The 19,184-nt window shown below is 40.0% G+C and overlaps 1 protein-coding gene across 1 annotated transcript; it reads left to right on the forward strand.

Annotated features, from left to right (window-relative positions):
* Positions 1-10,161: 10,161 nt before the first annotated feature.
* LOC118899558 (follitropin subunit beta-like) lies at positions 10,162-18,458 on the forward strand. Its single transcript, XM_036861332.1, has 4 exons — positions 10,162-10,228; positions 16,370-16,428; positions 16,498-16,656; positions 18,228-18,458. The coding sequence occupies exons 1-4, from the start codon at positions 10,162-10,164 to the stop codon at positions 18,456-18,458; spliced, it is 516 nt and encodes a 171-aa protein (XP_036717227.1).
* Positions 18,459-19,184: the final 726 nt, after the last annotated feature.

Raw genomic sequence — 19,184 nt, forward strand, 5'->3', positions numbered from 1 at the left:
AGTCAAAGAAAGCTTTTGCTGAGTTGCTTGAGTTGGGCTTTAAAGAATCAAAGGATCACCAGAAATTGCCAAGAGTATTCAAGACAGAGGAATAATATTGGAAACACACCATGGTATGAAAAATCAGAGCATTCCTTTCCTCTACAATATAAGAGGCATGAGACAGAATGGTGAGGAATGAGGAAAAGAGGTAGGCAGGGCTAGGCTGGCTTCCATAAGGCTCCTAGGAAACACTTCTTAATCTGACTTGAAAAAATTCATTAAAGAGCTAAAAAGAGGTTTGCTTGTTACTATAGTATACTTTCCAGAGAGGCCATATATTGAAAAGGCTGATAGAAACACAGATTGCTCAATTAGACGTGCTTAGGAGAAAGGCAGGTCTCAGCCATTCTTAGAGCACAGGAACATGTGCATATTCAGGCCAGAGAGCGTGAAGAGCTGGAAAAGCTGTAGATGCCACCACCCTGGGATATAAACATGACTCTACGGGGTTAGGAAAAGAAACTGAGCCTCGAGTTTGTAATTTCTGGCTACAGGTCCAACCAAGCAGCTGAACACCATCCATCTCACATTCTTTCATTAATTCAACAAACATTTGTTGAGTTCGTACCACGTGCAAGGCCCTGTTTAAATGCTGGTAATAAAAAAAAAATGAACAGAGCAATTTCCAGGCTTCATGGAATATTCATTCTAGTGGAAAGAGACAAAACAATACACAGAGAAACAAGTACATCAGAGGATGATAAATGCTATGAAGAAAAATAAAACAGGTTAAGGAGTCCAGGAAGTATGGGAGTGAGTGGAAGAGGAATACTATTTACGTAGAATGGTCAGAAAAGGCCTCTCTAACAGGTGGTGTTTGAACCGAGACCTGAAGGAAGTAAAGGAATGAGCTGTGAAGCTCTCTGGAGGAAGAGCATCATGTTTGGCATGGTAGGGAATCAGTTAGGACGGCTGTGTAGCCCAAGAGGATTGGTGAAGAGGGAGAGACAGACAGACAGAGAAGGATAAAGATGAAATCAAAGGTGACAGGATAGCAGCAAGTAGGGCCTCAGAGGAAGGGTGACTGTAGACCTGGTCAGCTTACATTTATATATGGCTACTGTCTGGACATAATTATTAATAGCATCTTCTTTCTTTCCCAAAATAGTCCCACTTGGGATAATAAATTATATGGTCACCCTGCTCACAGGTGATTTTAAGAGTGCTGGCTTTGACACTGAATAAAATGGGAAGCCCTTAGAGGATTTTAAGCAGAGGGATGCCATGATCTAACTTACACTTCAAAAGAATCACTCCAGCTTCAGGGATGAGATGCAAGGGTTAAAGCAAAGAGACCCTGTTGGGAGGCTATTGAAATCATCCAGGCAAGAGAAGAGATGGTGTGAACCAGGGCATAAGTGGTAAAGATAGTAAGGAGTAGCAGATTCTGGTTATATTTTGAAGGGTGAACTGATAGGATTTGCTGAGCGATTGGAAGTAGGATGTGAAAAAATGAGAGAAGCTCAGCTATGCTCTGCGTGTCTCTATGTGGTCTTGGTGCTTATGTCTGGCCTTTTTGCCTAAGGAAAAAGATAATTGTTGTTTGATTTTTTTGTTGTTAAGTATTTTCAAATTTGTAGAAAAAAATTGCAAGGTCAGAAACAAAGAACATCTATAAACCCTTCACCCTTTTCCCCCAAGAACGATTCCAAGGTTTGTGGACTGAGTACTTGGACGTTACTTACCTATTTCTCTTGCAGAAGTAGACAGTCCTTAAGACCTAGAGGAAAGTTTCGTCAAGTTTGAAATCTCACAAAAAGCTAGCAATGATTTTTGACCCCCTTGTTCCACAACTAAGAATCTACTCTCAGTGTAGAATGGTGTAATACAAGTAAAAACATATGTTCGTAGGAATCCTAACAGTATTATCTAGAAGACAAGAAAATGTAAATAATGGAAAAGTTAACCCTTAGAGACAGACTTTTATAAATTATGGCATAGTAACAAGATGCAAGAAAGCAGGCCTTCAAAACTAAAATTACATAGAAACATGGACAATTATAAATATGATAGGTTAAAATGGCATACCTACAGAGGAAAATGTATACTGATTGCAATACTGTAAAAATATTTATACATATGACAGCCAATATGAAAAAAAATTATTCACGGTGTTAAGACAGTAGACTAATGAGTTGCTGCGTTTTTAAAAAAATTGTTAATTCTTGTTTTATTCTTTTCAATAACAACAGAAAGAGGAAGTAGTTGACTCAGGAAAAGACTTCCTACTTTGATTCAGTAAGCCAGTTTCCTACCTTTTCCTCTTTTTTTAAAAATCTCCTTTCCTGGGGACTTCCCTGGTGGCAGAGTGGTTGAGAATCTGCCTGCCAATGCAGGGGACATGGGTTCGAGCCCTGGTCTGGGAGGATCCCACATGCCGCGGAGCAACTAGGCCTGTGAGCCACAACTACTGAGCCTGCACGTCTGGAGCCTGTGCTCCGCAACAAGAGAGGCCGCGGTAATGAGAGGCCCGCGCACCGCGATGAAGAGTGGCCCTCACTTGCCGCAACCAGAGAAAGCCCTCGCACAGAAACGAAGACCCAACCCAGCCATAAATAAATAAATTTTAAAAATCTCCTTTCCTCACTATCTCCTGGCCATCCCAATCCACAGAATGAGAATAAAGAAACAGCAAAGGGAAGAGAGGGATAGGACACAAAGGAGAAGAAGCAGGGACCATTGATTTCTCCCTTGAAATGGGTCTTACATTCCACCAGGCGCACATCTGCCTCCATTCCATTCTGCCACTCCCATCCAGTCAGGACCCTCCACCCCCTGGACTCTGATAAAACCACCTAGGAAGTCTCTTCCTTCTATTCCTGTGACTGCCTGCTCACAATTCTTCCACAGCACGCCAGCCAAAGTAATTCTTAAAGCACATATCAGATTACGTCACTACTCTTGTTCTAACTGTCCTCTATCTCGGTAGTTCCCCTTTCCAAATCCTTAGCAGGGTCTAGAACAGCAGTTCTCTGGGCATCCCTGAGACCAGTTCAGGGGATTTATAAGGTCAAAAATATTTTGATAATAACACTAAGCCGTTATTTGACTTTTTTACACTTGTTTTCTCATAATGTACCAACTGAATGCAAGATACAAGAATCCAGCTGTCTTTTATTAAGCCAGGTATTAAAGAGATTTGCAATTCCGTACCAGCCTGTAATAGCTCCCTATTTCCTATCACAACAAATTTTGAATATTTGGCATGATCTGACTCACTCTTCTTGTCCAACTATACATTTCTTCCTACTCCTTACATATACCCTTTCCTCTATTCGGGTCAGCATCTTCAATCTCTCCGAAACAGCTATGTTCTTCACCATCTCTACACTCTAGTTCCCATAGTACTCTTTCCCAAGATTTCTTATCACTTGCCCAAAATCCACCCAAACTTCAAAGCCCAACTAATGTCATCCCTTCTACTGGGCCACACAGGATACTTCAAGCATTCATGATGTCCCTTTACTCTATGCCATACAACTTGGCACAAGAATTGGAAGTCAGTTTCATCTCAAGCACTAAATTCAATCATTTGTTAGTGTTTGTCTGAAACATGGTGTTGAGAAAGATGCTGAGTCTTAAAAGGGAAAGGAATGCCATGATTGATTAGCCGTATCAGCCAGTGGGCCCTGGCAGAGGGAGAAGGATCTACTTAGCATTTACTAATGGGTTCCTGGGCATCGGTTCCATATAACCTCTGCGTGTAGCTAATATAGCCCAATATTCCTATTACCCAGTCTTTCCTTAGCAAAGAAACATGGAGTAACTTGAATCCTGAAGGTAGGAAGAGTTTTGATTAGCTCCTCCAGTCTCCTACTAACTTCAAGTCAGAGCCCAGCAGAACCCTCTGACCTGGTTTCATCCATCCACTTTTCAGCTCTCTCCTCCCAAACGAAGGGAGAAATAGCTGTAGGTAGCAGGTTTTGGGTGTCTCACTTTTCTTTACCCTCAAGGCTGCGTTGCAGAAATATTGATTCCAGCTCTCTGGGCAAGTTTATTTGCCCCTTTTATCCCCTAACACATTTTGGTCTACTCATTACCAAAATCATCTAAATGGTACATTTCCTAAGACTGGAGTGTGTCTCTCAACACGGCCCCCACCACAACACACTGTGCCCAGGACAGAACTAAGGTCAAAGTAGGTGCTTAGTATGGCTTGAATGAAAAAGAGGGGAAGCAGGCAACTACCTTATGATTTTGAAGCTTAAGGGGCATTTTGTCATGACGCAAAGGAAAGCACAGTGATTCTGGGATATTCCGTATCCACAATCAATTTCACTTGCCATGTTTACAAACACCCCTCTCCCCACTTTGAATGGAATTCTATCCAGATTTCTAATAGCAACAATCACTTTAGTATAGAGATCTCATCAGAGGTAAAAGCAAGAAAAATTAATATATGTCAAGGGGCAAAATATCGGGGAAAGTTCTATATACCATCAGTGGACAGCTCAGTTAAAGCTAAAGCTTGGTGTCAACCTGATTTTCTTTCTTTTATCAGGAAAATACAATATTCTGGTTTAACTTCCGTAACCTAGCTTTAGGATGCTAAGAACTCCCTTATCCTCTCTGGATTCCAGCTCGCTCATCTGTTAAATGCAGGGGCTGGAGGGAGAGATGGGTTTAACATTTCTTCCAGCTTTAAAGTTCATGATCCATCATCTAAATTGATGTTTTAAGTATTGAATCTGCAAAATGAAATTATTTTGATTAATATTTAATACAGAACGTGTTCTGTGATAAAGGACCTGCTTGGATTTTAAACATTTGGAGGAAGCATTTGGCTATTTTAGAGCATGTACTTTAATCAGCCTATCTACCTACACTTTTGGAAAACACTTTATAATTGGAGAAGTGGGGAGACTGGATTTGATCACAATCTCAACTGCCACTCAATGTATTCTTTGCCAGTGCAGAGTGACTTTTTTACAGCTTTACTGTCTCCTCATTCCAAATGCAATTTCAAAACCAGCAAAGGCAGAGCTGCCACTGCAGTTGGAGATATTCTTTATCAAATGATACAAACTTAAATGTCCCTTCCTGGTTCTTCATTTTCTCGTTTCATTATCTCTACTTTCTGCCTCTGTCTCCTTCAACTGCTTGTAATCAAACCAGCCTGCATGACTGCCTCATTCTCTATCCAAATATTTCGCCACGTAAGATCCTTCTCTGAGAATTCAGGAGTAATGACCTCTCCCTATGGTAACAGGCTGCTTCTCTAAATGAAATAAAACTGGGATCCTACAGCTTTCTCTTTAGAAGGATAAGCCAACCTTATTACACTTTCTTTGTCCTATAGCAGTTTCTTCTGCCTGAAACAACTGTTCCCCCAACTCTTGGCAAAGCTAAATTACTCTTATCCCTACATTTCAACCCACATGTTACTATCTTCATGAGGCCTTTGCTGATCCCCACCCTTCCAACAACTGCCGTTCTCCCATTATCTCCTTATATGCTTCCAAAATAACTTTAGTAATTACATCATGCTTGAAAGGACTTTTTCAGTCTCTATAACCTGCCCTAGAATATAACTGCACGAGGTCAGGGACTGTGTTTATCTTATTCATCAGCTCATCAGTATCCTGAGAATACGGAACTATGCCAGGAATGTTCTAGAATGAATGGAAGGCAGAAAGGAGAGAAAGAGAGTGAAAGAGATAGGGAATGAGGGGGCCTGGCTCTGTCTTAGAGTGTTACCTTCCCCTTGAGTTCTCTGTCTTTTATCACTGCCACTGCCACTGCCACCACCATGATGCTTCTAGCAAGAGAAGGCAGGATGGTATTGTGTGGAAAGACCTAGATTTAAATCCAAGTTCTGCTATTTACTAACTCTAGGATTTGAGCAAGTTACCTAGCCTGGCTAAACATGATTCTTTGTGTAGAATATTCTTTGCAGGGTTACTGTGAGGACAAAATGAGATCATGTCTAAAAAAGTACAAGATGGTTGCTCAATAAATATTAATTATTTTCTATCTCCGCTCTCCCCCAGCCCCCATCCCAAGTGTGCTACTGTTCCTTTAACACTTTGGCTCAAGTGTGGACAAAAACATCTTCTCTTGGTCTCCTTAGCACATCCGAGACAGACTGGCACTTTACTAATTGCTAAGGGAATAACAAAAGGTAATTAAACACAGAGCAGTGGCAGTATAAAGCAGCCTGGCTTCCCCAGAACAGGGTTTAGTTTCCATCATAGTTACTTATTTTTCAGACTCAAAGGCCCTATTATATTCCAAATGGGGTTCTAAAGAGAAAGAGAATTCTACAGAGCAAACTCTTTTATTCATTCATCTCTTCATTCATTCATTCATTCATTCAGTAAAAATTGGTTGTGTCCTAGTTAGCATGGAATTGGTGCAAACCACCTGGCCTCTAGGCCATACAGCATTGTAGATAGACGGCAAAACCTTAGCTCAGAGAGAGAAAAAGAACAGCAGAAACTAATAGCAATACAAAGAAATGGGGGTAAAATTGTGGTCCTCAAGCTAGGAAGGTAGAGCTGCCAGGTTTTAAGGAGGAAAAAATCAGGATACCCAGTTAAATTTTGAAAAATAGCCCTGTCATATTCTTGCAATTTTTTGAAAAAAAAGCTCAAATCAGGATGCTCAGGATGTCCTAAAAAAGTCAATATATGATGCAAGTCAAAAAACAGACATGTCTTGTCAATACAGGATGCCTGGCAAACTTGCCCCAAGGGGAAGGGCCGATAATTAAAGGCCAAGGTCTACCCATTAACATGACATTTGAGAGGAGGTTGGATGAAGGGAGGAGCCTTCAATCACTGGCAGACCTGCTGCATGCAGAGGGACTAGGGACAGACCGCGTGGAGGACTGGAGGGGCTTGAGCACAGTGAGGAAGGGTGGTACTAGGTCCCAGACGTGGAGCTGGCAGGGCCAAAACAGAACATCAGCAGGATGGGAAAGAAGGAGAAACCTGCAGGACCAAGAAGGAGCTCAGGGAGCAGCTCAGTTACCCCCTGAAAAGGGGTGGTACTCAAAGTATTTAGCAGCTGGGAAGCAGGCACCAGAGCAATCAGAAAGGGTGCATCCTGGACTCCCTCTGCCATGCCAGGCATTAATTCTTCAGTTGCTGGACCACAGGGAGGTCCAGGAGGTCCTGGAGAGGGTCTAAGATGGCCAGGGTGCCGGTGGGAGGGGTGTGGTTATTCAGGGGGCTAAGAGCAGAACTATTTACTCCCGGGGAAAAAAAGTATTTCAGTATTTTAACAGCTAGCATAGCTGTTTCACTGTGTCCCACAGAATGGCAGACCTGCCCCAATCAGTTCTCAGAAGGGGCAATGTACCCACGAGGCTAAGGAATAGGCTTTGGCACTTATTCTGAGCCCTGATGGTTGTAGCCTGGTCCTTCTGACTATTAAACATCTGTAGAGGATGGCTGAGCTGACTTTGTGACAGGCATCTGGTATTTTTTTTGGAGCTAGGGGAGAGGGTGGGATAGAGATCAGACCAAGCACACATTATACCTGTATCACCTATCTCACATCGATCTCTCCATGTGGTGAGGACGAAAGCAACATCTCCTGGACTAGAAACTCCAGGAGCAAAGAGACTAAGATAAGTAAACACTACGATAATATCAGGTAAACTGGGGTAATAACATCAGTGTGGAAGGGTTTAAGCAATCTGAAGGTCATCTGTTTACTCATTATGCATTCATTTTTAGCACCTACCATGTGACACGCACTGTGCTGTACCCTAGGATAATAATAATTAAAAGTATTTTTAAAGTATTTTATTTAAATATTAAAATACTAATATATTAAAATACTAATACTAAAATACAAAAAAAGTATTTTATTTTTTAAAAATGCAGTTGATGTAAAACAGACATACTGATTTTTGAATCCCACTCAAAATATTGACTATATATATATATATATATATATATATATATACCCATACATACATATATGCTAAAAAATAAACTCTGTTAAAAAAACAAACAAACTTTATTTTACAAGATTCCAAAGTGAGCCATACTCATCTTCCTTGGGAAGCACTTTGTATTGCCTTGCTTGGCAACAAAAAGGGGAGCCAGGGCTTCCCTGGTGGCGCAGTGGTTGAGAATCTGCCTGCTAATGCAGGGCACACGGGTTCGAGCCCTGGTCTGGGAAGATCCCACATGCCGTGGAGCAACTGGGCCCGTGAGCCACAATTACTGAGCCTGCGCGTCTGGAGCCTGTGCTCTGCAACAAGAGAGGCCGCGATAGTGAGAGGCCCGCGCACCGCGATGAAGAGTGGCCCCCACTTGCCGCAACTAGAGAAAGCCCTCGCACAGAAACGAAGACCCAACACAGCCAAAAATAAATAAATAAATAAATAAATAAAATTAAAAAAAAAAAAAAGGGGGAGCCAGTATAACCATCAATCTGAAGTTACAATAAGTATCATCTTTCCTACAGACAGAAAAACAGACAAAATTAATTCCCTTTTGGTCCTGTGATTATTGCAATGTTTACTCTGACTTACTCTCCGTGATAAGAATGAGAACTACATGGCACAGAATTTAAATGCATGAAGGCTTGCTACGTGTTTTTTTTCTACTTTGTTCACCATGCTCTAGATTTGTAAATATGTACAATTTTCTGGGCATGGGGGTGTTCCCTGGGAATTTGGTTACCAACACAAGCCACGACATACGTCTTTACCTCAAATTAGAGATAAAACATTTATGGGCAAAAATTCTGACAGCCAAATAAATTAACTTGAAAGAAATTATTTGCTGAGTAGGTATTAAGATTTTTATTCATGGTCTATACATTTAGATATATGCTTTTCTTGGACAGTAATGATGTCTATTTCTTTAACAGATTATGTACTAAAGGGAAACCACACAACTTATTCAAATGAGGATAATCTGTAGAGTGAAAGGGGAGTTATTAATAATTATGCCACAGGGAGATCAGCTCGGTGGTTTGTGACCACCTAGAGGGGTGGGATGGGGAGGGTGAGAGGGAGGGAGACGCAAGAGGGAAGAGATATGGGAACATACGTATATGTATAACTGATTCACTTTGTTGTAAAGCAGAAACTAACACACCATTGTAAACAATTATACTCCAATAAAGATGTTAAATAAATAAATAAATAAATAAATAAAATAATAATTATGCCAGGACAACAACAACAAAAACAGATGCTAACTTGCATTTATTGAATGCTTCCATTGTATACTTCTATGCTCTGCACTTGAAATACATGTCTTCATTTAATATTCAAAAACTCTCTGTGAAGGATATTATTAGACCCATTTTACAGATGGGCTGGCTGAGATTTAGACAGTTAAGACTGCTATTAAGTGGCAGAATCAGGACTTGAATCCAGGTCCATATGACTCTAAAAAACCTCACCTTAAAGAAAAAAGAAAAAAGAAAACCCACCTTCTAGCAAAGGAGAAAAACTCATAAACAAACAGTAACAGTGCAGGATGATAAAAGCTCTGATAGAGGAAAATGCAAGGTACATAGGAACCCAAAGGTGAGCCCCTGGTCCAGACTGGGGATCTTAAGAACAGGCCCTCAACACATCCCAAAGGTGGCATTTGAGCTGGGCCCTAATCCCAAATGATTCTCAAATCATTCCAAAATAACTTAAGTCAGCAACTATACACACTGACTAATTTCCTTAAATATACCAGAGGCAAAGCATTTAAGAAATGATTACACCATTGGAGAATTTCAACAAATTGCCAACAAGACAGGGTAATAGGAAAAACGTAAATCTCAGTGAACAACTCAAAAGTGTAATGGGGCGCCTGGTAAACATCCCAATTATGTATTATCATACATCCTGTCATGATGATCGATGCTACAGAATATAATTTCACTGAAATACTATCTGTCTTGTCAATAAGACAAGTTGTAGCTGCCCTCTGATGGCTGTGTGCTGCCCCAATCCTAAAGGAAAAGGAGTGGATGCTAATTCCTAGGAACGGTAAGAATGGCATAAGGCCCTGAGAAATAAATAGTAAATGAAGGGCTCACCTTAAAGTGCTGCTCTTGGGTTCAGACTGTTCTCCCATTCACCAGCAGCGGATAGCCTTAAAAATAGAGTAAGTGGTAGAAGGGGTTGGTTGCCGTCAATAACTCCCAGGTACGGGGATGGCAGGACAGAGCAGAATGAGCACCAGCCTAGGTCTCCACGACCGCATTGCTCATCCCAGCTCTCGTACTGCATCGCAGTGTGGTCTTGGGCAAGTTCCCTAACCTCTCTGGATCTGTTCCACCTCTATAAAAAAGAATTCAGTACCAGGAATTCATCATCTGACATCCTTTCCATCTCTAAACCATGAGCAACTCACCAGGCCAAATTCAGGGTTAGTATTAGAAGAGCCATTCACCTAAGAAAGAAACTAGAAAACCTTTGGTTCTGTGCCTAAAGATGGTCCACTCAGAGGTATCGTACTCTTTGGAAGACTATGTTTAATGACAAAGGATTAGCTTTCCACTTTTTTCCTCACAAGACTTACTAAGGCAAAATGACATCCTCTTTGATTTTTGACCTGGTTTCACATCCTTTTCAATATTAAATGAAATGATGTAACTAACATGCTCACCACAAGATCTGGCACTTATTAAATGGCTCCTTATAAATATTACTTCTTCTGCTTTCCCTAAAGGTTTTGGGTGTCAAATATTCAATTGCCTTGCTGGATTTGTGTTTTCTAAGTAGAGATTTTCTTTTTTTTTTTTTTTAGTGTGATAAAGTTTTTTTGTTTTTTGGGGGGTTTTTTTGTTTGTTTTTATTTGGCTGTGCCGGGTCTTAGTTGTGGCACACGGGATCTTTAGTTGTGGCATGCGGGCTCTTAGTTGCACCATGCGGGATCTAGTTCCCTGACCAAGGATCTAACCTGGGTCCCCCGCACTGGGAGCCTGGAGTCTCAACCACTGTACCACCAGGGAAGTCCCTAAGTAGAGATTTTCTAATCCCTGGTTGATACATGGAAACTTCCTCGTCAGACACCTCCACTCGGCTAAAGAGACCAACTGTGTTGCTGACTCTCAGAGGCTTGCCAACATTGTGTCCTATAAGACTCAAATAAACAGCACTCTATATCCATTCCTGAGTCCCCAGAACTTTGAGAAATAGAACGAGGAATACATCAGAAGGAATCCCACATGTCCCCCTTATTACTGAAAGAGGCTAAATTGTAACACAGCAAGGTGTGAAAAACAACACTGGTCTACTAACTCCTCTCCAAAATTAGGTGGACACCCACTGAGGCAGAGGTTGGGCTCCCCCTAGAAAAGAGGAAGCGCAGTGGAGGAATGTTCTCTGTGGGCAAGTCCATGTCTAAGGAAGGAAGGGCAGAGCCAGGTCAAGCAGACCCAGCATTTCCTTCCACGTTTACAATCAGGTAAAACCCTCCATCATCCCAAGGGTGGAGCAGTAAAGATTTCCAGGGAGGCTAGGACAGCTCTTAAGGAAAATCCCTCCATATGGAAACCGGGAATGGAAAAAAGGCATTCTCATTCATGAAAGACTGTCCATCTAGAACATCATGGAAGAAATAAATGAAGAAACAAACTAAAAACCAGTCTCAGTTACACTAGGGAGAAAGGGTAGAAGCAGATCCAGGCAACTGAAGCCCTAACCTGACCACACAGAAGCAGTCAAGATGATCAGATCTCCATTTCAAAATCTCAAAATTTCTAAATGTGTGCCCTTCACGTCCAAAGAGAAGGGAGGCTCGGGTTAAAGTCCTGACCATTTTGAGGAGCAAGGCTGGGGTTAATTTGCTGTGGCCAGCGAAATGGAGGGAGTTGTGTTAAGGGAAACGATGTCCTCTGGGATGATCACTCGGCTGAAAAGTTACTTGACCAAACACAAGCAGGGTGGCAGCCCCACTGCCCAGAAGGGGGCCAGCTGCTAATTACAACGCCTCTCTGGAGAAGTGCTTCCAACAGTATTTCTGAGTTGTTAGTCGATTAGGTTTCAGTTAAATCGATAAAGCCTTTAGAGTTAACTATCTAGAAGATATTGCTCCACAATTAAAATGCACAGAAAAGTGTTTATTATCAGCTTTCTCTTGTTTTGGCTTAATTATTTAAGCACTTGAGATTCAGTGGCTGTCTTCCTGCTGCCCCAGAAACAATCTGAGAGGGAAACCGGCAAACATTTCAAAGAAACCAGATCTATTTCTAATGGACAAATGAATCAAATGAAAAATGGGCTTTTTCTCAATTATATTCAGGAGGAACACAATTATTCAATAAATCAATGTGCATTTAGCTTAGGATAGTAAAAGCCACAATATACTGAGTGCTCACCATGTGTTAGGTTTGAGCCAAGTGCTTTGCCAACACTATCTTATTTAATCTTTATAATTTCCCTGAAAGATAAGTAGTATTATGCCCATTTTCAGATGTGAAAACATGTCAAGTCAGTAAGAGAAAGAGACAGGATTCAAATTCAGATCTGTTGGTGTTATGGGTTGAATTGTGTCCCCCACCAAAACTCACATATTGAAGTTCTAACCCCTGTACCTCAGAATGTGACCTTATTTGGTAACAGGGTCATTGGAGATATAACTAGTGAAGTTAAGATGAGGCCATACCGGAGTAGGGCGGGTCCCTAATCCCATACGTCTGGTGTTCTTATCAAAAGGGGAGATTTGGACACAGATGCACACAGAAAGAACGATATGTGAAGATGAAGGCAGAGATCAGGGTGATACTCTACAAACCAAGGAACTCCAAAGATTGCCAGCAAATCACCAGAAGCTAGGGGAGAAACATGGAACAGTCTTGCTCACAGTCCTTGGAAAGAACCAAATCTGCTGATTTTGGACTTCTAGCCTCCAGAACTAAGAGACAATAAATTTCTGTTAAGTCGCCTGGTTTGTGGTACTTTGTTATGGCAGCTCTAGCAAACTAATATAGTTGGGTCCCCAAAATCTGTGCCTTTCTGCTGGGTCATGCTAGAGGTCTAGGTGGGCAGAGTTCCTTGCTGCTCTTGAACCAACCCATCTGGTTAGACACCCTGGACCAAGCTTTACTGCAGTTTGGACTGAGGTTGTAGAGGTAATCTCTGACAACATGTCTAGTGTGGCTTCTTTCCCACCTTCCCCTGGCTTGACTATGTCTCCACCTGTCTTAGTGTTTCTGAGAAATCAATATTGCCTCACTCCTTGAGTTAGCAGACCATGTGTTGTTCACTCATTCACTAAAAAAATACTGAGCTCCTTCTTTGTTCCCACTAGTCTCTCATGGAGTTCACAGTCTAGCAGAGGAGCATGATGTCAAGAAAATTATCACACTGAAAATTATGACAGCTATACAAAAAATGCTTGTCTTAGAGACCCCTACCAAAATTGAGACTGATCTCTTCTCTGTTCCAAGCTTTACCTTGATTCTTTTTAAAAATAATAAGATAGATACGTCAGAACACCAAGAAACAGAGGCCAAAGAAAACTTAATTGTTTTATTTATTCTGTATTCAAGGCAATGATAAGCAATATTTGGCAATTATCTGCAAATTTTCTCAAATTTAATAAAAACTATAAACCTGTATATCCAAGAAGCTCACTGAAACCCAAGTAGGAAAAACCCAAAGAAAATCACACCAAGGCACATCATAAATAAGCATAAATTCAGCAAGGCAGGCTGAAAATTTATGATAAAGATAAAAATCTTTAAAGCAGTCAAAGGGAAACAAGACACATTACATAGAGAGGATAAATATATAAGACTGCAGAATCCTCATCAGAAACAATGCAAATAAAGAATATGAAGTGCTGAAACAAAACTACCAACAAACAGACTTCCTAACCTAGAATTCTATAACTAGAAAAACTTTCTTCAAAAATTAAGTTGAATTAGGACATTTTTAGTAAATTTAAGATTGAGAGAATGTATTGCCAGATAATGTGCATGACAAAGAATTTTAAAGGATGTTCATTAAGCAGAAGAAAAATAATATGTGTTAAAAAAGGTAATATATGAGTAAATATAAAAGACTTTTCTAATTTTTTAAGTGTTTAAAAAATATAATTGACTATTTAGAACAAAGATAACAACAATGTATTGAGGGTAGAATAATGTTGAAGTAAAATAAGTAACAATTGCACAAAGGATGAGGGTGGAGGAAAATGAAATGTTACAAGATACATACTTTAATTATGTGTGAAGTGGAATATTACTGAGATAAAGTATGCATTTTAAACTTGAGAACAAACAAACAAATAAATAAAGCAAGCTGATAAGCCAATTGTGGAAATAAAACAAATACTAAAAAATAACTAATTCAAAAGAAGACAGGAAAAATGGAAAAACAAACAAAGAATAAATGAGACAAATAACAATATGATGACCATAAACCCACGATTATCAAAAGTATATTAAATATGGGGAGGGGGTGGGGTGAGATGTGACAGGGTAAGAGAGTGTCATGGACATATATACACTACCAAATGTAAAATAGATAACTAGTGGGAAGCAGCCGCATAGCACAGGGAGATCAGCTCGGTGCTTTGTGACCACCTAGAGGGGTGGGATGGGGAGGGTGGGAGGGAGGGAGATGCAAGAAGGAAGCAAAATGGGAACATATTGTATATGTATAACTGATTCACTTTGTTATAAAGCAGAAGCTAACACACCATTGTAAGGCAATTATACTTCAATAAAGATGTTTAAAAAAAAAGTATATTAAACATAAAGATTTTGAGCACTCCAATTAAAAGGCAAAGATTATCAGATGAGATTTTTTTAAAGGCAAGATTCAACTATATGCTGCCCAGATGAAATGCACTTTAAATACAAAGACACAGGATGGAAAAAGATATATTTGAAAACACTAATCATACAGTTAGAGTGACTATATTAATGCCAGGTGAAATAGAGCTCAGGAGAAGGAATATTACCATGCCTAAAGAGGAACATTTCATAAAATAAAATGGTCAATTCAGCAAGAATATGAAAAAATCTAAAATGTACATGCACCTAATAACAGAGCTTCGAAGTGCACAAAGCAAAAACTTATAGCCTTATAAGCCTTAAGGAAGAAATGGATAAAATTATGGTTGGAAATTTCAACATTCTCCTCTCAGTAATCAATAGAACAAGCAGACAGAAAATGAGAAAGTATATAGAAGAGTCAAACAACACTATCAGGTTAAATTCATCAATACCCTTAGAACATTTCACCCCAAAACAGCAGAATGCACATTCTTTACAAATGCACACAAATGTTCAACAAAACAATCCATAGGCTGGGATATAACATATATCTCAAAAGGTTTAAAATGATAGAAATTACATAAAGTGTGTTTTCTAAGCACAATGGAATTAAATAATCAATAACCAAAATATCATGAAAATCCCTTCAAATATGGAAATTAAACAACATGCTTCCAAATGACCCATGAGTCAAAGAAGAAAGCAAGAGAGAAATTAGAAAATATATTTAACTGAATAATGACAACTCAACATGAATTAAGATTTGGGGATGAATCTAAAGCAAACTTACAGGGAAATTTGTAGTCTTAAATGTTTTGGGTTTTTTTTTTTTTTTTGGCTGTGCCATGCAGCATGAGGGATCTTAGTTCGACAACCAGAGATCAAACATGTGCCCCCTGCATTGGGAGCACGGAGTCTTAATGACTGGACCGCCAGGGAAGTCCCTTAAATGCTTATATTAAGGTAATCCTCTGTGACATTTTTTTTAATTGAAGTATAGTTGCTGTACAATATTATATAAGTTTCAGGTGTACAATATAGTGATTCACAAGTTTTAAAGGTTATACTCCACTTATAAAATACTGGCCATATTCCCTGTTGTACAATATATCCTTGTATGTTATTTTATACCTAATAGTTTGTACCTCTTATTCCCCTACCCCTATATTGCCCCTCCCCTCTTCCCTCTCCCCACTGGTAACCACTAATTTGTTCTCTATATCTGTGAGTCTGCTTCTTTTTTTATTATATTCACTAGTTTGTTGTATTTTTTAGATCCCACAAATAAGTGATATCATATAGTATTTGTCTTTCTCTGTCTGATTTATTTCACTTAGCATAATGCCCTCCAAGTCCATCCATGTTACTGCAAATGGCAAAATTTCATTCTTTTTGAGGGTGAGTAGTATTCCATTGTGTGTGTGTGTGTATGCCACATCTTTATCCATTCGTCTGTTGATGGACACAGGTTGTTTCCATATCTTGGCAATTGTAAATTGCCAACATAGGGGTGCATGTATCTTTTTGAATTAGTGTTTTTGTTTTTTTCAGATATATACCCTGTGACATCTTAATCCTTAAAAAATTATATATGAGGATTTCTGACCTGTACTGTGATTCTCTTGGGTTAAAGAGTGCTTGCTGAAGCTGAATGTGATGGTGGAGTTTGGGGAGCAGGTTTACTTCAGTTCAGTTTGACTGGGTCAAAGTCCATGACAGTTAAAATACTTTGGGTGTCTAATTGTTTGCTTCCCAACCCAGGATGAAGTCAGTAGTTTTTGCTTCCTTTTCTGTTGTTGGAGAGCAATGTGCTGCAGTAGCTGTGAGCTAACCAACATCATCATCACAGTAGAGAAAGAGGAATGTGGTCTCTGTAAAAGCATCAACACCACGTGGTGTGCGGGCTACTGCTGTACCCAGGTAGGTACTTTGCTTTGAAGGAAGTGAGAGTGCTGAGGGTCTGGATGAGGCAGGCTTCATTTATTCCCACTTTGTCAATATTTTGTCTCTTCTGAGTAACAGCCACGAGCCCTTTAGTCAACACTGTCTGTGTTGTGATTGAGGTAATTTACCATGATATCATTTAGATGTTTGGGTTTGGATTTAATTTGGGTAAAACAAATTCGGGACAGCTCAGATTGATGTAAATGAATGCTTCAGTAATGTGCCAACTCTGCATTTTAAAAGAGCATTTTTCTGCTAGCTTTACCTATTGAGGGATAAACATGGGCATGAGTACATATCTATATTTAATCATGGAATTTTGCCAATAGTCTTAAAAAGCCAATTGCAATAATAAAAGGCATACCTCTGCAACAGGAATAGTAATAACATTCATTTTAAAGCCAAATAAAAAATGCAAGCAGCCAATTATAAAATTCATTTTATTGACCCATCTTTAATACAATACCAACGAGCAGCCTGAGAGCAATCAATGCCTGTACACTAGAACCAAAATGAATCATCAAACCCACACCCTTCTTTATGCTGTTAAGAAAATCAAGGAATAGAGGTATTAAACCATTTGTCTACAGTCTCACAGCTTCTTCAAAATAAACCAGTTAAAGGGGAAAGTGTTTCTTTGCCATTTTTCTGTTGTACCTGGCTGTGCAGAAGTTTGATAAACTGAAATTGAAAGTGGCTGCTTTTTAATGAAAATACTTTGTTTGATATTAAATGAATTGATCAATAAAACTCAACTTACTGCACTTTGGGTGAGATATAGACCCAGTGGCCAGCTAGGGAAATGAATTAACCCCCAGTCCCCTTTCTCCCTCAAAGCCAATTATTTTCTCACTGGGCAAGTAGAAGAGTGAAATATATTTGGCCTGATTTAGATGTTCTGATAGTGAAACTGTATCATATACTTTTGGATTAAGAACCCCACAAAGGTACAGAATTTAAGGCAGTGGCAAGGAAGAATCTAAAAGGCAATAGAATATCCAGAATCCAATATGAGAATTCCCAAACACTTTAGGCAAAATATCAATAATTTAGCTTACGGCTCTTATTCCTCTCTTAAATATACACAGAAAAGAGTACTTGGAAATATTTTTCTTTCCAAGTGCTATGTTTTTACCTGTCATTAGTATAGCTTAAGATTACGAGGTACAAAAAAAAAAAAAAAAAAACACTCATCCTTAAATTGCAAAGGTCATATCTTCTAAAGATACCCTTTATCTTTACATGTTTTTATGCCATACAAATTCAAAGGTTTTGTAGAGTTTCAGAAATATTAAATATGTGGGTACTCTCATGGTAGAGAGAAAAGAGACAATTATATTTTCTATAACACTTCCAGGACAGTTCAGAAAAGTGGTATAAATGTTCCTTTATGAGGTCAAGTTTCCTGTGCTTAAGTATCCTAGAAGCTGATCTTCTGAGAGCAAATATTAGAGCAAGCAGTATTAAATCCCTGTCTTATATTGACTAAGCCAAACAGAAGCTTGCAGAATACTGTAACCTAACTCTCTCTCTCTTAAACCACTCAGGATCTAGTGTACAAGGATCCAGCCAGGCCCAACATCCAGAAAACATGTACCTTCAAGGAGCTGGTGTACGAGACGGTCAAAGTGCCTGGCTGTGCTCACCACGCAGACTCCCTGTATACGTACCCAGTAGCCTCTGAATGTCACTGTGGCAAGTGTGACAGCGACAGCACTGACTGCACCGTGCGAGGCCTGGGGCCCAGCTACTGCTCCTTCAGTGAAATCAAAGAATAAAGAGCGGTGGACACTTTGAGCTGCCTACCCTTGACCTGAAGGACAAAGACATCCAAGACGTCTGTGTGTACATGTGCCCAGGCTGCAAACCACTGTGGGAGACCCCACTGATCCCTGCTCTCCTGCAGAAGCGAGCTCCAGGAATGGAGAGTGTTGGGGCCTGGGGCCTGTCACCACTCAACCCTATATTCCTAGTTCTGGGCTCTGTTGGTTTCATTCAACTTGAATGCAGGGGCTGTAAGCTGTTTCCCATTTTTAATAGACTTAGAGGTCCTCTAGAGCAACACTGTCATTTTACAGATGAGAAAACCTAGACTTAGGGGAAGGAAGTCTCAAGATGATGGAGTAGGAGAACTAAATGGAACACAATCTCCTGTAAGATATATGGCCTGCAAGAGCAGAGCCGGTATCGCTTTAGTGTCACGGAGCAGGTACCTAACTCTATGTCTAATTGTTTCGTTATTAAGAGGAGAGTCAGGAAGGTAGGGATACTAAATCAAGACTATCCACTTTATTGCCAGCCTATGCAGGTGCTACAACAGTTCCACCTCACCTGTGTTTTCTGGCAGAGAAGTTGTTGACTTGAGAAGGTGGGAGCAGGTGTGGGAGGGTGGTAAGCTGGGAAACAGTGCAACCATTCACAATTTGCAGCCTTGAAAACCACATCTTAATTTTTATTTCAAATTTGAATTAAGAGCCAAGATGAGGGGGCTTCCCTGGTGGCGC

This window comes from Balaenoptera musculus, chromosome 8 (assembly GCF_009873245.2).
Source record: "Balaenoptera musculus isolate JJ_BM4_2016_0621 chromosome 8, mBalMus1.pri.v3, whole genome shotgun sequence".
NCBI classification, from domain to species: Eukaryota; Metazoa; Chordata; class Mammalia; order Artiodactyla; family Balaenopteridae; genus Balaenoptera; species Balaenoptera musculus.